Below are 16,063 nucleotides of genomic sequence, written 5' to 3' on the forward strand. Positions count from 1 at the left end.
AAGGGGGAACTAATGAGTCTCCTATGAGCTATTATCCGAACCTTAGCTCCACACTCTGCAATAATAAAAGCCAACATTGCAGAGCTCTCTATCCAGAGACTGCAACACAACACTCTCCTCTGCTAATGCAAATGATAAACCATCCACTAACCATCCACCATGATGTGCAAACTCTTTTTTGTGAATCAAAAACTGTGACTAAGCAGATCGGCCTCTTCACTAATATTTGTTTAATATTTATGTCCAGTTTATGTATTTTGTTTCTAAAAAAAGAATCAAGTATCTTAAAGTGTAAAAAGAAAATAGGAAGACGTTTCTGAGTGATGGCTGAATGTGGGGTTACTCAGACTGTCCTTTGGGTTCAGGAACAGCCATCGTTTGGCAGCTACACTGTACAGTCTAATACTGTCTGACCGCTAAACCAATTATGTGATAAGTCTTGGAGTCAGCTGACTGTGATAAACCCAGGTCCACCGGAACCACCAACACTTTTTTTTAACCTCCTGGTTAATCCATTCCTGCACAGGTCCAGTGATCAGAGCATTTTACTGGTTAGAAAAGTGTTTGTGCCATTTTTTGTTGCATAAGCAGCTCTATGCATTTTTCTATGGCACATAGGAGCAGAGGATGGAACAGACTCTAAATCCATCAATCATATTAGATGATTAGATAATGGCGCACATGAGGTATAGGCCTGAACATCATCTGTGCACTGGATCTGTTCCATCCTGGCCCCCACCAATAAATAACATTGGAATTAAACGGGCCTGAGGCTATGACCCCCAATCAAAGGCATCCCAGGAAGAAAGAGAGAGAGATGTGGAATCCCGTGGTGGAGTGGTGAGAGAGAGAGAGAGAGATCCCCGCAGCCTGGAAATTATCACTCTGGATATTACAGTTTTATTCCTCTCCCCACGTTGCCGGGGTGAGCGAGTAAGTGGACACGCACTCTGGAAGTCACGCAAAAACTAGTTCCACAGATTTTGTAGTGTGGCCATAGGCTGGTGTGGGGGGTGGGGGCTCCTCATGCGCTTCGCGAGGAGTAGAGCAGCGGAGCGCACTGAAAGAGACTCTCCAAGAGTTATCAGCGTGTTAACGGCGCTGGAGCTGATGGTGAACTCGCGGTATGATGGCCCCGTATCTCACATGGATCTCTAAGGGATGGCAGCTTTTCATCATCATCATCACCACCACCACCACTACTATCCAAACACGGACCTGCGGCGGCTCTTCCACCGGCTCACTTTCGTGTCCTCTCTGAGCATCCTCTGCTTCTCCCTTGTCTATCTCCTCACCGGATGCTGCGAGTCGCAACTGACAGAAAACTCGGAAATCAAGACTCCCACGCGCGATTTCCTCGCGTCCGGGTCAGGATGGCCATACGTGAGAAACGAGACCAGCGTTGCCCTGGAGGGCGTCACGGCTGTTGGCGGAGGCGCGTTCAGCGGGCACCCCGGCCTGGAGGCGAACAACTCGGGGAAAGAATGGACAGCCACTCGGAGGTTACCCCAGGCTCTGATCATCGGGGTTAAAAAGGGAGGCACCAGGGCTCTTCTGGAGTTCTTACGGCTCCACCCGGACATCCGCGCCCTCGGGTCTGAACCGCACTTCTTCGACCGGCATTACGCACGGGGACTGGACTGGTACAGGTACGCACGCATTATGCTGGGAGTGCAGTTGCGCAAAACGATTGACTCTAATAGCGAGGGCTCAAAATCTATTGCTCTTTAGTTTTCTTATCTGTCTTTAAAAAAAAAAAAAAAAAAGAACGTCCTCAGAAAATATAGCCGGAAACTTCACTTTTCTCCTACAAGCAGCTTTTCTTATTCAACTTACTGCTTTATTCAACTGAGCAAATTACTCAGTGGCCATGTCACAAACGTAATGATTGACTCCGTAGTTTAAATGAACTTTCAGAGTTGTGTGTCTGTGTGTGTGTGTGTGTGTGTATAGGTATAATCGAAGTCGAAGAGCCAATTAACAACTTCCAGCTCCAAGAAACGAACCTATTTGTGTTGTTTGCATACCCAAACATATCCACAGCTATTCCGCTGAGATTTAGGTGACAATCAAATAGACTCTGCCATCTGGCTATGCCAATCTGTGAGTGTGTGCCTGCAGTGCTTCCTCTATGTGTGTGTGTGTGTGTGCGTACAGTAGGAAGAGCAAGCAAGGCCTTGCAGGATGAGTTCTCACAGAGCAGCAGAGTAATCATCTCTGGAGCCTGAGCCAGATGTTACTGTTGTCATGTGGCTCTGTTTTCAGCCTGTTCCATGAAACTTGGAAATACTCAGAAGAGACGCGCACATGAACGAGACACAAGGGAACCGGACGAGTCAAGTTCCTCCAGTGTGGGAAGATAAAGGAAAGGGAATAATTTTGAGCAGGTTTCCAGATTTATATATTTCTTTTGGACTTTTGTTTTATGTGCACAGGATAAGTAGATGCACCTAGTGCACACAGCACATGACAAAATGACAGATTAAACATGCATCCAAATCTGGACTGCTGTTAACCAGCTTACACTTTATTACTGTGGCTCACCAGTGGCATTGGCTCAGTTCTCAGAGGATGTTTGGCATGTCAGCAACAATTTATCCTTTGACAGAGGTCAAGCAAAATGATGAATTTCTGCTTCCTGGTTGGTGTTTCTTGTTGATGTGACAGCACATCATCATGTCTCAGCTTTGGGGTATAAGAAAATCTGGAAGTATTGGAAAAGCCGACGCAGACTGTCTCTGCCAGCATGTACAGATTTTCTGCTGTGTGTGTGTGTGCGTGTGTGTGTGTGTGTGTGTCATAGGTGGTGCGAGTGTGACACCATATTATCCCGTCTTCCCCTCGAGGCCAGATGGGGCTCGCTGTGTGTCGAGCCACTTGACATCACTTGTCAGTTCAGCCAACTGACCTCTGACTCAGGGTCACTTTACGCTGGGAGTTAATGATGTGTTCACGCCACTTGATAACAAACAGCACACACCCACACAAAGACTGTGAATGGGTTTCAGCGGCTCTACAGAAAACTACCGAGAAGTCGCAACACTTCTCAGTCAGTGTTTCATTTGGCCCTGAGATTAATTTGGTATTCAGAACTTTCTTTTCGGCAATCATTTCTATTAGTTATGATAATGTCTAACAGAGTAATTGCTAAGAGGTGGAACTCAGTGACATGAGCAGTCAGACAACTTGTTAACAAGACAACCCCATAAACAGATACTAAACCACCACATTGAAAACTGCACAATCTCTGTTGACAGTGATGGGAGACCCCCAACGAGCGGTTACGGTGAAGAAGCTAAAGGAACGAGAGACCTGAGGAACTAAAGAGCAAAAGCGTAAAAGTTAGAAGTAGAACGGGTAGATAAGGCTGGTCCGGGCCACGATCACTGCGACCCACTCATTGGTCACGTGTTGAGCGTCTCCATTTTAGACAGTAGAGAGCAGAGTAGCACTGGTGGAAAGTGAGCCCTCCGAATATCAATTAGTCAGCAGTTTTTGCTCATATGTGAAGACTCAAAGTAAAATACTGAGGGCTCCACAGTAACTAAAGTGTAAACACAAAGGGGTCCGAGGCCCCATCAGGGGTGGAGATAATTGTTTCAAATGAATTCACTCTGTGAACACAAAGTCCCTTTCTGCTAGTCAGAACGACTGCTAGTCGTTTTGGTCCCCATTAACACTGAGTTAAATCAGTGAAGCAGTTTGTCATTCTGTTGTTTCTCCCTCGGTTCAGTTTTCTTTTTACAAGTTGAAAAAAGTGACCAAAAAATGCTTAAGAAAATATCACAGGATTGTTTCTTTTGCTCCTCCGTTCGAACGGATCTGTGGCAGGAACACAAAAGTCTAGATTAAAAAAGTTGCGATTTGCTCATAACCACGGTCATAATTGAGGCAATAAACCAACCAGTGTGTAGCAGCAGATGCTGAACGCAATTTATAAAACTGCACTAAAAATAAGAACACTGCTTAACACTTACAAGATGTCAGCTGTTTAACCCAAAGCTGCTGTTTAAAGCCAGATCAAAGTAACAAACAAATTGACTTTTAGTGGCAGATGTCACACTCCACCTCATTTATCTGACAGCTTTATTTAATTTTTAGAAACAGATTCAAATTACTAAAGAAAGTGGAACCATTCAAAATTTTGTTACCAGGTGTGACATTCACTAACCACTTATTAGCGTGTGAAGTCAAATTCTAATGATTAGATTTAAAACATATGATGATCCAAACACCATCTAAGATAGTTGAAACGAGCTTTATCGTCACCAGCTGCAACATGAGTGCTGAAGTGAATAATCCGATAATATATATATAGTCATGAAAATCAAGTTTTTGTGTGAGCTGATAATTTTGCACTTTTACTTTTACTACTTGTTGATTCTACACTAATGTGTGTCGGCTGGCAGTAAGTTCTTCAAATCTAACTGAACGGTAGCTGACTACTGAATATCCAGTTTTTCTATCAATGAATTTATTCTTCTTTGATGACACGGGCAAATTTCAAGATGACAATTGCTGGATTCATCGGGCTCAAAATGCGAATGACCTGTTAAGGAAGCATGAGATATAATTTTCACATATTGACTGCCCACCTTAACCCCAACCAAATCTTCGGGATATGCGGGCGAAGACTGTACATAGGATTCTGGGTGAAACGTTAATGAAACTCTGGATGAAAACTAATGTGAAATTGCAAAAGCTCACTGAAATAATGACAAAGCAAATGCACGTCGTAATCAGATCTCCAGGTGTTACTTCCTCAACACTGCGAAAAAACTAGTGATAGACAATTTCGATATTGATTTCAGCATTTTATCATAAATACTGATTTATAACATTTAAAATACTAAACCGCTAATCAACAGCATGCTGACATTACAGACGGTAGTTTTGTCTTCTTCATACTGTAAAGCTCAGACTGACTTACTGTGAATTTGTTTCCAAGATTTAATTATATATATATAAAGTAAGAAAATATGACCCAGGTTGTTAAAAGCCAAATGATGACTTTAAACAATCCCCTAACAAATGAAAGTCCAGCTGCAGGGCTTCTAAGCAAACATTCTTTCTCTCAAACCAAATCATGGCCAATAAAGAGAATAAGATATAACGTATCTTCCTCAGAATTGCTCCTCTTCTCTCGGAGAGTAAAATAACATTTAGCTTCACCCGTACAAGTGAGATTAGAGCCCTGAACTATGAGATCCGCTAATGGTGTTTGGAGAGGAGATTGGATCTGGAAGAAGGCTGCGATGAGCCCTGAGATGGGCTGGAAGTTTCCTCCTTACTCTGCTGTCTGAGATCGATAGCTCTATCTCCTCACTCTGACCTTGGTTTGACTCCAGTGGTAGAGCAGTTAGCGTTGGTCAGCTCGGCTTCTGTTACAATTAGCAGGAAGCTTTATCCTACACTGTCATACACCCCCCAAACACACACACACACTCACACACATGCGTAGACACACCAGGGTCGTGTTACACACACTCCCCTGTTGCTCTGGAGGAATCCATTAAAATTGTTCATGTGGAAATTCTCATCTCACTCGTGATAGTTTGTTGCGAAAGATGGCAGGATGAAAGGTGGATGGTGAAAAAAAAGGGGGAGAACAAATAGAGACTAAAGCGATAAGGATCAGGTAAGCAGGAGGTTAAAGGGTGAAGCTGATGTTAGCACCACCTCACACATCTCTCCTGACCTTAGCTTCAACCTGGGCGACTGTCATCAGAGCTGATCTGGGCCTGTGCGTGTGTGTGTGTGTGTGTGTGTGTGTAAAACCTGACTCCTTCAGGATTTGTCACAGTCTGGAGACCGTCCAGACAGAGGGGTTGAATGTGTTCTGTTCTTGAGGTGCAGTGAGTTTTATCAATATATTATTGACTCTGAATTACCAGCAGAGCTTTGCTTTTCATTGTCGGTATTCGTTGTTTCCGGTCATTTCCAAGAAGTCACATTTATTTTAACCACTGTAAACCAATGCTAATGTGAATCAGCAAATATGCCAGAAGTCTACTCCACAAAAATGTGCTCTCTATCACGACCTCTCAGCATGCTGCAGATATACAGTAGGCATAGCTACATATAAAATAACAAATGCAGATGGATACCCATGCAATGCTTTAGAAAGCATGTGTAGGTGGATTTAAAGGAGACAAAACCTCCAAAACTCTACGAAGCTGTTTCCCAAAACAGTCGAGGTGCCGTGTAAAATCTAAATAAAGATCTGCAAATATGTCATTGATATCACTTAGAAACATTTAGACAGAGGCGACAAAAGACTGGCCATGTATTTCCACAATCCACTGAGTAGGAACTTCAACATCCATGTCCAGTGTGCTGCAAAGTTTAGCATTTGTTAATTCAGGGAATCGTGGCTGATGTGTTTCATGCAGGTTTTCTGTGGGATATTGTTGTTTTGAGTTTGTTGCGCGAGTTTTTGTTAGGGCCCAGCTCTTTCTATTTATTTGAGGACTCTTTCCTTAAGCTACATTTCATTTTAATGAGTTTTCAATTTAAACAAATCTGGTATATTGAGTTTGCCCTGACTTTGAATGAATTCTGAAGGGGGGGGCTAAAATGTCTCTGCGCTTTTAGAATCAGCAGCTCTGATGACGCTGATTCATTTGCAATTCACATTGAACTCGTTAAGGGAGGCTTTTAAATTCATACCCATACATTGACTGCTTTGTCCTGCTATGACACAGCACATGGTGCTACTTGTGTTTTTGTGATTGTACAATGGAATATAATTACCATGCAAATTGCAGAAGAATGGCTGCCAAAACATTTGGATGTTCAGCAGGATTTAGTGGGCAGTGGCAACAAACACGAAAGGCGGATTTTCCGATAAAGCAGATTTATTGATCTGTAAGAAGGAACCTGCTTTCAAATGTTTGAATATTTTGGCAGGTTTCTGCCTTGTGAGACACCATGCTGAAGTGTGAAGCGATTAAGGTTTTGAAGACCCTCTGCGCTTTGTTCGTAGTGGGTTCAGGTGTGGTCTGGTCTGTCGCTACTGTACTGGAGGAGATCACCATAAGGCCTAGACGGGTGGGGCGATCTGCCCCTAATTAAGGTCTTCCCTTGGGGCCTGAGAAGGGAAGGTGGGGGGGGGGGGTTCTGGGGCCCCTCTATGATGGATGTCTCCTGGAAGTGGACAGGGCACAGCCACAATGGACTGACCCCTTAATGGTCTCCAATACACAGGAAATGGATGAGCCCCTCCCAATAATCCACATGATAACACGTACATTTATGCATGTGGACACACTCAAATCTCACATTGAGCTCATAAATAAGCTTTCAGGTGTGTACGATGAACACAGTCAATCCTCTGGCCTGTGATTGGCTGTTGTTCTCTCCTTGGATGAAACATCAAAGATTAACAGACAAGATTTCGCAGCTTTGACTTAACACACCCTTAAATCCCCTCAGTCCTTTGCTACATATTTCCTGCTGTACATGGAAGAAGCCTTTCAATTGCTTCACATTTGCACACACACACACACACACACACACACACACACACACACGCATACACATGCATCGCATGACACAGCATGCTACTGATGGGGCTCCAGAGGGTCCTGGCTCCCCCAGTCTCCACCTGCCACTCTTGGTCCCAGCTGAGGCCTGGTGCTGCATTACCATTCTTAGTCCATCCCCTCACATTTACATCAACACCTTCGGCTTTTATACACCCCGTCGTACAGCACTCATCCGGATGCAGACAATCCCTACTGTTCTCGGTTGTAAACATCCACACCCACCTACATATAGTTGCCCTAAGCCCCCCACAGGATCAATGGCCAGTGGCCTTGGCCGGCATGTGCTAATTCACAGGGGAGGCCTGCTGAAATATTGGGAAATTGATGACAAAAGCAAGGTTCCTCAGAGACAAGCAGAAGCTTATTATAAGCTGCCGGATAATCCGTGTGTTCATCACGCTGGATGTTTGATCTCACGCTCAGTAGTAAATGAGCAGTGTAAGGAAGTTGCTAAAGAAGGATTTTAAACTGTCAATTAATTCAGACATTTTTTTTGAGAGAGATTTCCTCTGCAACACATGGTGTCACCAGCCGGTTACATTCACCGTCCAGTGATGGCTTCTTATCCCCCCTCCCCCCCATACACACACACACACACACACACACACACACTTATTCTTATTCTGCTGCCCCGACATTGAACCCAAGCCAACCAGTAGGAGGCACTAGTGCAGTGATGAGGAGAACATCCAATTCTAACGACATATGTCTGTAATAAAACGATACCTGACAGAACTGAACAGGCTGAACGTCCAGTGGCACTGAGATCTCACATCACTGCACACCGAGAAAAAAAAACATGCAAACAGACAAAACACAAGCAAATTAAAAAACAAAACAAAAACAACGTCATCAATTTGACGGCACAGATGCAAGATTAAGAGACGTGCAGCAAAAAGCTACAACGCAACAGAAATGTCTCAGGGAGGAACTAAACATACGTCTAAAAATCTAAATGTCCGTCAGTTTTTAGTGCACCCTGGAGACATCACTATGACAGTTGTCTACAATGGTTTCGGGGGACACTAAAAAGTGACGGACACAACTGGGACACACCTGTTGCCATAATATCTAGTGCAATTTACTCTCCCTCAGTGGGTTGGGAAATAGTTTTCAGATTTATTCAGAATATTGCTAACTTCTGTTAGCCTAGTATTAGCGTGTTGGTAATTATTTTCCTGCTAACGTTATTCATCTGATGAAATGTATATGCACATTATTGAAGTGGTTGGCAGGTTTTTTGTAGATGCTCCTGGAGACATTGCTGTCGTCTTTGCTCCTTGCAGTGTGTTTCTCCAATTGGATGTGTCACATGTTATTTTTTATTACTTGCTTGTGTTTTGTCTCTTTGCAGTGCTATGAGTTCTCAGGGCCACTGTATGGAAGAGATGAAACACTGGCCAATCAGATGCCAGTAGAGCCACTGCTTTTCCTGTGCCCACCTACAAGCATAGAGTAAAAGAAGAGCTATCAAAGTCAATTACTCCTTTTTTCCCCCCGTTTTATTATTTAAATCTAGATTCACAAAGTCTATGAAACAAGCTAACAAAAGCAAAAGAAAACATACAATTTACACACACACACACACACACACACACACAAATCTTTATCAGGCTCATCCTCCAGTCAACAACTCTAAGATGGAAGGTTTTCTGAACCTCCCAACATTAACATAAGGTTGGAAGCATATTAGCTTTAATATGCAGCAAGAGTGCTGACTGGATTAGGAAAGAGAGATCATATTTCACCTTCACTAGCTTCTCTTCATTGGCTTCCCATAAAATCTAGAATAGAGTTCAAAACCCTCCTCCTTACATACAAAGCTCTTAATGGTCAAGCTCCATCATATTTAAAAGATCTCATAGTTCTGTATCGCCCGATTAGACCACTTCGATCCCAAAATACAGGCCTACTTGTGGTTCCCAGAGTTTGCAAAAGTAGAATGGGAGGCAGAGCCTTTAGCTATCAAGCTCCTCTCCTGTGGAACCAGCTTCCAATCCAAATTCGGGGAGCAGACACCCTCTCTACTTTTAAGACTAGGCTTAAAACCTTCCTTTTTGATAAAGCTTATAGTTAAACTGCTCACTCAACCTGAACTAGCTTTTCTCTATACATTTACTTGTCACCACTGTATACCATTAATTCTATATCCTACAACCTGTACGATGCTTTGTTGTTGCTTTTTTGTTGTTTTGTTGTTGCTTTTTTGTTGTTTTGTTGTTGCTTTTCTTGTTGTTTTGTTGTTGCTTTTTGTTGTTGCTTTTCGTTGCTCTTTTCTTTTCTTTCTCCACTTTCCACTCACCCCAACCGGTCAAGGCAGATGGCCACCCACCCTGAGCCTGGTTCTGCTGGAGGTTTCTCCCATTAAAGGGAGTTTTTCCTCTCCACCATTGCCTAGGGCTTGCTCAAGGGGGATTTGTTGGGTTGCTTCTACATACTTGTGTAGTCTGGACTTTATTCTGTAAAGTGCCTTGAGATGACTTTGTTGTAAATTGGCGCTATATAAATAAAGTTGAATTGAATTGAATTGAAATTGAATCTTATATCTTATGGGATGCTGCAAATGCAGCATTAAATTTGACCAATTTCCCCAAACCCTGTGCAACCTTGCAATTTAAAACAGAAAAACATAGAAACGTGCATCACCGTGGCACAAAGAGGCATTTCAGGTTGCAATGATCAGGCCCATGGAATCCTGGAAGGACTCACTTATACACAGAACCATTGTCACATCAGAAATGAGAGAAAATGTGTTGCTTTATTTTATTTGAATTTCTCCACGTAAAACCAGGATAAACATTATCTCAAGTGACATAATCATGACAGAACAATCTTCGCAAATTCATCTGAGCAAAAAATAGAAAAAAAGATTTATTACACTGACAGAAAAATCCCATTAGAAAACATTGACGAAAATGTATTGACATACTTCGCTCATTTAAACATTAGTACTCTTTGGTTCTGCCTCTGGCATTATCTATGATTCTGAGAACACAATGCATAATTAAAACTGCAGTCTACATTTACTCAGGGTTGGAACTGAATTTAGGTTATAGCCTCAGCCTTGGGATCACAACGTCATCTATGCCAGAAGTAGGATAAGGGCATATTTACTTGTTAGAAAAGATACAGCTATTTTGTTTGTCATTTAGTACGTACGTCTGCTCAAACCTCAGAGCAGAGGCATATTTCTAATACATGCTTTCTTTTGATGGGGCTCTTAAAGGCAATAATTAGCACTTTGTGCTTAGGTAATGGTAGGGGGCTCTGGGCTCTGAGGCTGTTCACAGACAGATTGCTAATGGAGGCGCGTTTGTATCCACTGCCATCCTTCCTTCATCAGTCCCCCCCCCCCCCCCCCCCTCAATTTAAAACACTCAAGAAAATGTTCTGTGACAGACACTCAAACACACACACGCACTTTAAAGGGTCTGGTAAAAATCCACCACACACGCCCCTAATGAGTTTGCAATTTTTTTTGTGTCTTTTTTGTGTGTTTGTGAGTATATTGTGTGTATGTGACAGATTGGTCCACTGGGAGGCAGGAAGCATGGTACCAAATGCTCAACTAATAAGTGAATAATGTTTGTTTTGCTCTATGTGTGTGTGTGTGTGTGTGTTGTCAGTGTGAGCTTCCTGCATGAGCATGTTTTTCTAGCAGACTGTGTGGCTCCTCCTGCTATGTGTGCTGGAGTTAAAAGGGAAGTCTTCAGGCTAAGTGGTGGTAAGCGCTGCCTCACACCAATCACATCAAATGAAATGTGTGTGTGTGTGTGTGTGTGTGTGTGTGTGTGTGTGTGTGTTTGTTTATCAAATTTATAAAAGTGGGGCCAGTTTGGGGCGGTGAATTTATTGACATGAGGTCGTATTGCAGCCACATCTGAAACCTAAGCTGATGCTAGAGGACAGTCAGAGCATCCTGTCCTCACTGTATCAGCACTGTGTCCCCTCTGGTCTCTCACTGTCTCATTTATAATGTTTTATTGAGTCTGCGTTCTGTGATACATCCCTAAAATAGGACAGTATATAAAAACAAGAGCATTTTAGAGCTCGCTTATGAGTTTTTGAACAGAAAATAAAACCTAGTGGTATCAACTTAAAGCTGCATAAATAAATGATTTTATTTTGACAATAATTCAAGAGACTGTACAGGAAAGAGAGAGTGGAAGGTGTTTGTAGTAACAAACCCACAGTAAATTCTCACTAGACTGCAGCACCTCTCAGCATTTTTGTGTCTTTCAGCTTGTTGTTTTGGTTTACCGGCTCATAATTTTACAGTTTTCTTTCAGTCTCATTACTCTGGTCAACATTGTTTAAAGCCACAGCAGTTGCTCTGAAAAACCCACTCAGAACCACACAATGATCACACTAAATTAATGATGAGCAGGTGGAAGTTAGCAGAAGATTTAAGAGGCTGCAACCAGAAGGCTGCTTTATTTTCTTTTTCCCCGACCCAAACCCTTTCTGTACGTCGCATAAAGATAAAGTCTTATGCCTAATTTAGCACGTTAGTAGACAGTGTAAACTCACTTAAAAGTGCGTGAGTTAAATCCTGAGAAAATTGCTTTTGCCTATTTGCTACTAATCATGTACATGTTAAATCCCTGTAACATGTTTTCGAAGGCCTTTTCCTTTTTTTAAACAAATCGATGTGTTTTTCAGCTGTTCAAACTAAAATGTGTCAAAAATAACAAGAAAACGTTGAAGCTTGCCTAAACGATGTAATCCATCACAGTAACCACCAAATCGGAAAGTATTTTTACTTCATCGTTTAATGGTTACATAAACTATTTATAAATGTGCAGGTAAAATGCATAAATAAAAAGATATAAGACCAACAAAAGTTGTTGATGAATTCAAGCAATTTTCATAATGTAAGTGAATGGAATGGGAAATATCTAAAAATCCAAAACCACTTAACATCCATTAAATAATGGTGAGCAATATTATAAATGCTCCAACACACAAACACACTGGTCCTTTAAACAAGCCGACGTGCTAATGTGGAGCTCCGTATGGCCATGCTGCTGAGGCAGTGTTAGTTCACTCAGTCAGTCAGGTGTGTGGCAGGTGTGTTGGCAGATCCCCAGCCAGTTCTGTGGGGCCTCTGGAGTCATTTATCTCTAAATGAGTCCCATCTGCTGGGCTTTTGCTGCGGAGGTGGAGGTGAGCAGAGTGAGACACATTCAGGAAAAGACTCCAGCGTTTATGTAGCGCAGCTGTCACTTGCTTGTGAGAATCACAGGAGATCTACTGTAGAGACAGTGTCTCTGCTCAGAGGACGATGTGCGTTGACGTGTCTTATACAGGTATGAGGGAACGTGTTCTTTACCAAACCTGTATGTATCATTATGTCTTAAACTATTTCAATTTTCCTCATTAGAAGTAGAACCAAAGGCTTGTTTGGTGAATACAATAATAAGAAGAAGAATCTGTGCTCGTCAGAAAATGGTTGACAGTTGGAAACAGCAGTCCAACGACAAAAACTTCCAAAGGGATGTGACTGCATTGTTATAGGCACTGTGGTTGCTAATTTTAACACAAATGAGTTTGGGGGTTTATAATGCATTTGAGTTTATGTCAGTTTTAATATTTTACGTCTAATATATTTAACTTCTATTTCATAGTTTTATATTTAATGATGTGGTTAAAATCCTCTGTAAAATAAATAATGAAATACCAGCAATTTCATACTATAACTGAGCATATTTTTCCTGTGCTTGCAGAAGCATGATGCCCAAAGCTTTGGACGGCCAGATTGTTATGGAGAAGACGCCTCGTTACTTTGTTACCGTGGAAACACCACCACGAGTCCATTCTATGTCTCAGGATGTGAAGCTGATTGTAGTCGTCCGTGACCCCGTAACCCGAGCCATTTCTGACTACACACAGATTATCTCCAAGACCCCAGACATCCCTCAGTTTGAGAGCCTGGCCTTCAAGAACCGAACCACAGGTACAATTTAATTCTGGTGTCGGAGTGCAAGGCTGCAACCTTCCTGGCTGATCTAACATTGATCCTGTTTTTTTTTTGTTTCAACAAAAAGTAGGGTTTTAACTTTTGGGAATCAAATTAGCAGTAACTGAGGGAGTTAAGCTCAGAATTCTAGCAGCAGTCTCTGTCACAAAGCTTTTGACAGCACTTCTCCACATTAAGATATGTTTTGGAGCATATTCATCTACCGCAATTATGTTTGGAAAAAAGTTGGACAGTGTAACTTTAAAAAAAGCCATATGTTGATGTGATTTTCCGACATACTGTACGGTTTGCTGCCGATAAAATGTTATTTTGATTTAATTTAAGCTCGGTTAATATGTTAAGCAAAAGAAAAACTAAAACGTACAAACATAACGCCTTCTGCTGGTAGATGAGATGTTTTAGCAAAGGCCAAGTTGGCAGTGTCGGAGTTCGGAAGCAATGGATTAATAATAATCTGAGACATCTGGGACAACAGGATGCTGTAGGGACGACATATTTTTGTAGACTTACCCAATGTTGGTTCCCTTAAAAAGAACCAACAGGATTCTTACAGATTCTTAAGGATTTAGGATTATTGCCAAAATAAGCTGAGCGAAAAACAGAAGTGATAAACAAACTGAACCATGATCACATAACTTTTATACTTATTGCCCTTGTGTAATGTATGGACCTTAATTAAGACATTTAAACAAAAATGTATTCCAAAAGCCCAAAGCCCACTTTGGGTGGGATTTTTTTTAGGGCTCCCTCCTTCCTTCCTCTCCAGCAATGACGATTCTGAATAAAGAGCCTTGTGTCATCTCTCATTTGCCTTTAGGTCAGATCGACTCGCTGTGGAGCCCTCTGTGGATTGGCCTGTATGCCCAGCACCTGGAGCGCTGGCTGGCCTGGTTCCCTAGGAATCAGATACATCTGGTCAGCGGGGAGAGGCTCATCTCTGACCCTGCTGGAGAGGTGGGCAAAGTCCAGGACTTCCTGGGCCTTCAGAGGATTGTCACGGACAAGCACTTCTACTTCAACAAAACCAAGGGCTTCCCTTGCCTGAAGAAGCCAGAGGGCAGCAGTAAACCTCACTGCCTGGGGAAGACCAAAGGGAGGACGCACGCCTTCATCGACCCGGAGGTGATGCAGAGACTGAGGGATTTCTACAAGCCACACAACCAGCGCTTCTATCAGATGGCAGGACAAGACTTTGGATGGCAGTGACCCTTTGATTGTGTCGAATTTGGGGCTTTTGGTAGAAAATGACACTGAAGCCTGTGCAAATCTACCATCTGACTGTAACAGATGCACAGTCCCACAGAACAGAGCCAATTTCTACTTCTGACCAGCAGAGCAACATCTCCGAGACCCGATCGCGTAAATCCAGTGTCAACATCTTCATCTCTACCAATCACTCAGTGCTAAAGTACGACTTTATATATCACAGATGTTCCAGAAAAGAGGCGATTAGGGAATGTGCTGAGATGCTTCTTTCGGTTTTCTCCTTGTGTCGGACAATTATTCCAACTCCAGATGGTCATAACACCGTCACTGTCAGTTACAGCTGTATGAAGTAGACTGGTGAAACACACACAGTGTAGCTTTTAGTGTCTCTGAACTGCAGTGTAGTCCCTTAGTTTTTAGGCTGTAGTGGCCCAACAAAACCCACAACGTCATCACATTCCTCAATTTCCACATTGTTCTTTTCATTTACCTGTTTGGTGTCGAGCTTCACTGGTTAAGAATTTAAGGGGCAGTTAGTGAATATAAAGTGAGTGTCAGTCTATAAGCACTGGTCTCAGAAAAAGAGGGGGGATGAATCTTTTATGTGGCGAGCAGCAGAGGGGGGAGCGAGAGAATCTTTATATGAGCTCAGATTTGACTGAGTGGTTTCGTATTCTTGAATAATGAATGTGGATAAATGGATGTAGGGGAACTGATGTGGATCACTTCCTCTTGGTCTGTTGGCACATTCATGTGTCCTGTCTTAGGTTAGAGTTCCGACTGCAAAACACCGCTCTACTCTACTTATACGACTGCTGAAGGACAACCAAAATCAGAGAGAGGCTTGACCGGTCAGTGGCCGTTTTCTCTGGATGTGATGTATGAAGCTGTCAGCCTTCATACAGGGTCTTTTGTTTTCAATTTGCATGTATTTGCACTAGTTGGAAATCGTTTAAAAAAAAAAAAAAAGAAGCTATTTTTAATCAGAGGACTTACAGATTTTTTTGGTGGTGACTTTTCTCACATTTCCCTCTTTTTCCTCTCGTTTTGAGCCTCGATGAGGGAGGTTTGGTTTCATGCTGCACATACATGCAGACAGCATTAATGCAACTGCTTTGCAAGTGTAAATCTGTTCATGTTCAGTAATGTTGGGACTACGGCAACATCTTTGTTGGTAAGATTACGTCGATGTAATGTAATGTGAGTAACTTAATTTAATTATTGGTTATACTGTTCATTTTTATGGGTGATTCTATTTTAAAAATGGTAAATTGCTATTAAAACTGAGAACATGTGAGACTTTTTCTGCTGCCTGCGTGTAGTTCCTGGG

The 16,063-nt window shown here is 42.4% G+C and overlaps 1 protein-coding gene across 1 annotated transcript; it reads left to right on the top strand.

Moving 5' to 3' along the window:
• Positions 1–699: 699 nt before the first annotated feature.
• hs3st3l (heparan sulfate (glucosamine) 3-O-sulfotransferase 3-like) lies at positions 700–15,989 on the top strand. The gene is made up of 3 exons (XM_067488797.1): positions 700–1,649; positions 13,274–13,503; positions 14,345–15,989. The coding sequence occupies exons 1-3, from the start codon at positions 1,162–1,164 to the stop codon at positions 14,731–14,733; spliced, it is 1,107 nt and encodes a 368-aa protein (XP_067344898.1). The 5' UTR covers positions 700–1,161; the 3' UTR covers positions 14,734–15,989.
• Positions 15,990–16,063: the final 74 nt, after the last annotated feature.

This window comes from Channa argus, chromosome 20, assembly GCF_033026475.1.
Source record: "Channa argus isolate prfri chromosome 20, Channa argus male v1.0, whole genome shotgun sequence".
Lineage (NCBI taxonomy): Eukaryota > Metazoa > Chordata > Actinopteri > Anabantiformes > Channidae > Channa > Channa argus.

Excerpts from the sequence above, each read along its gene's own strand:
- hs3st3l (XM_067488797.1), top strand. The coding sequence starts at position 1,162 with ATGGCAGCTTTTCATCATCATCATCACCACCACCACCACTACTATCCA. Across the intron at positions 1,650-13,273 it reads CGGGGACTGGACTGGTACAG|AAGCATGATGCCCAAAGCTT; the intron begins GTACGCACGCAT and ends CTGTGCTTGCAG. Across the intron at positions 13,504-14,344 it reads CTTCAAGAACCGAACCACAG|GTCAGATCGACTCGCTGTGG; the intron begins GTACAATTTAAT and ends ATTTGCCTTTAG.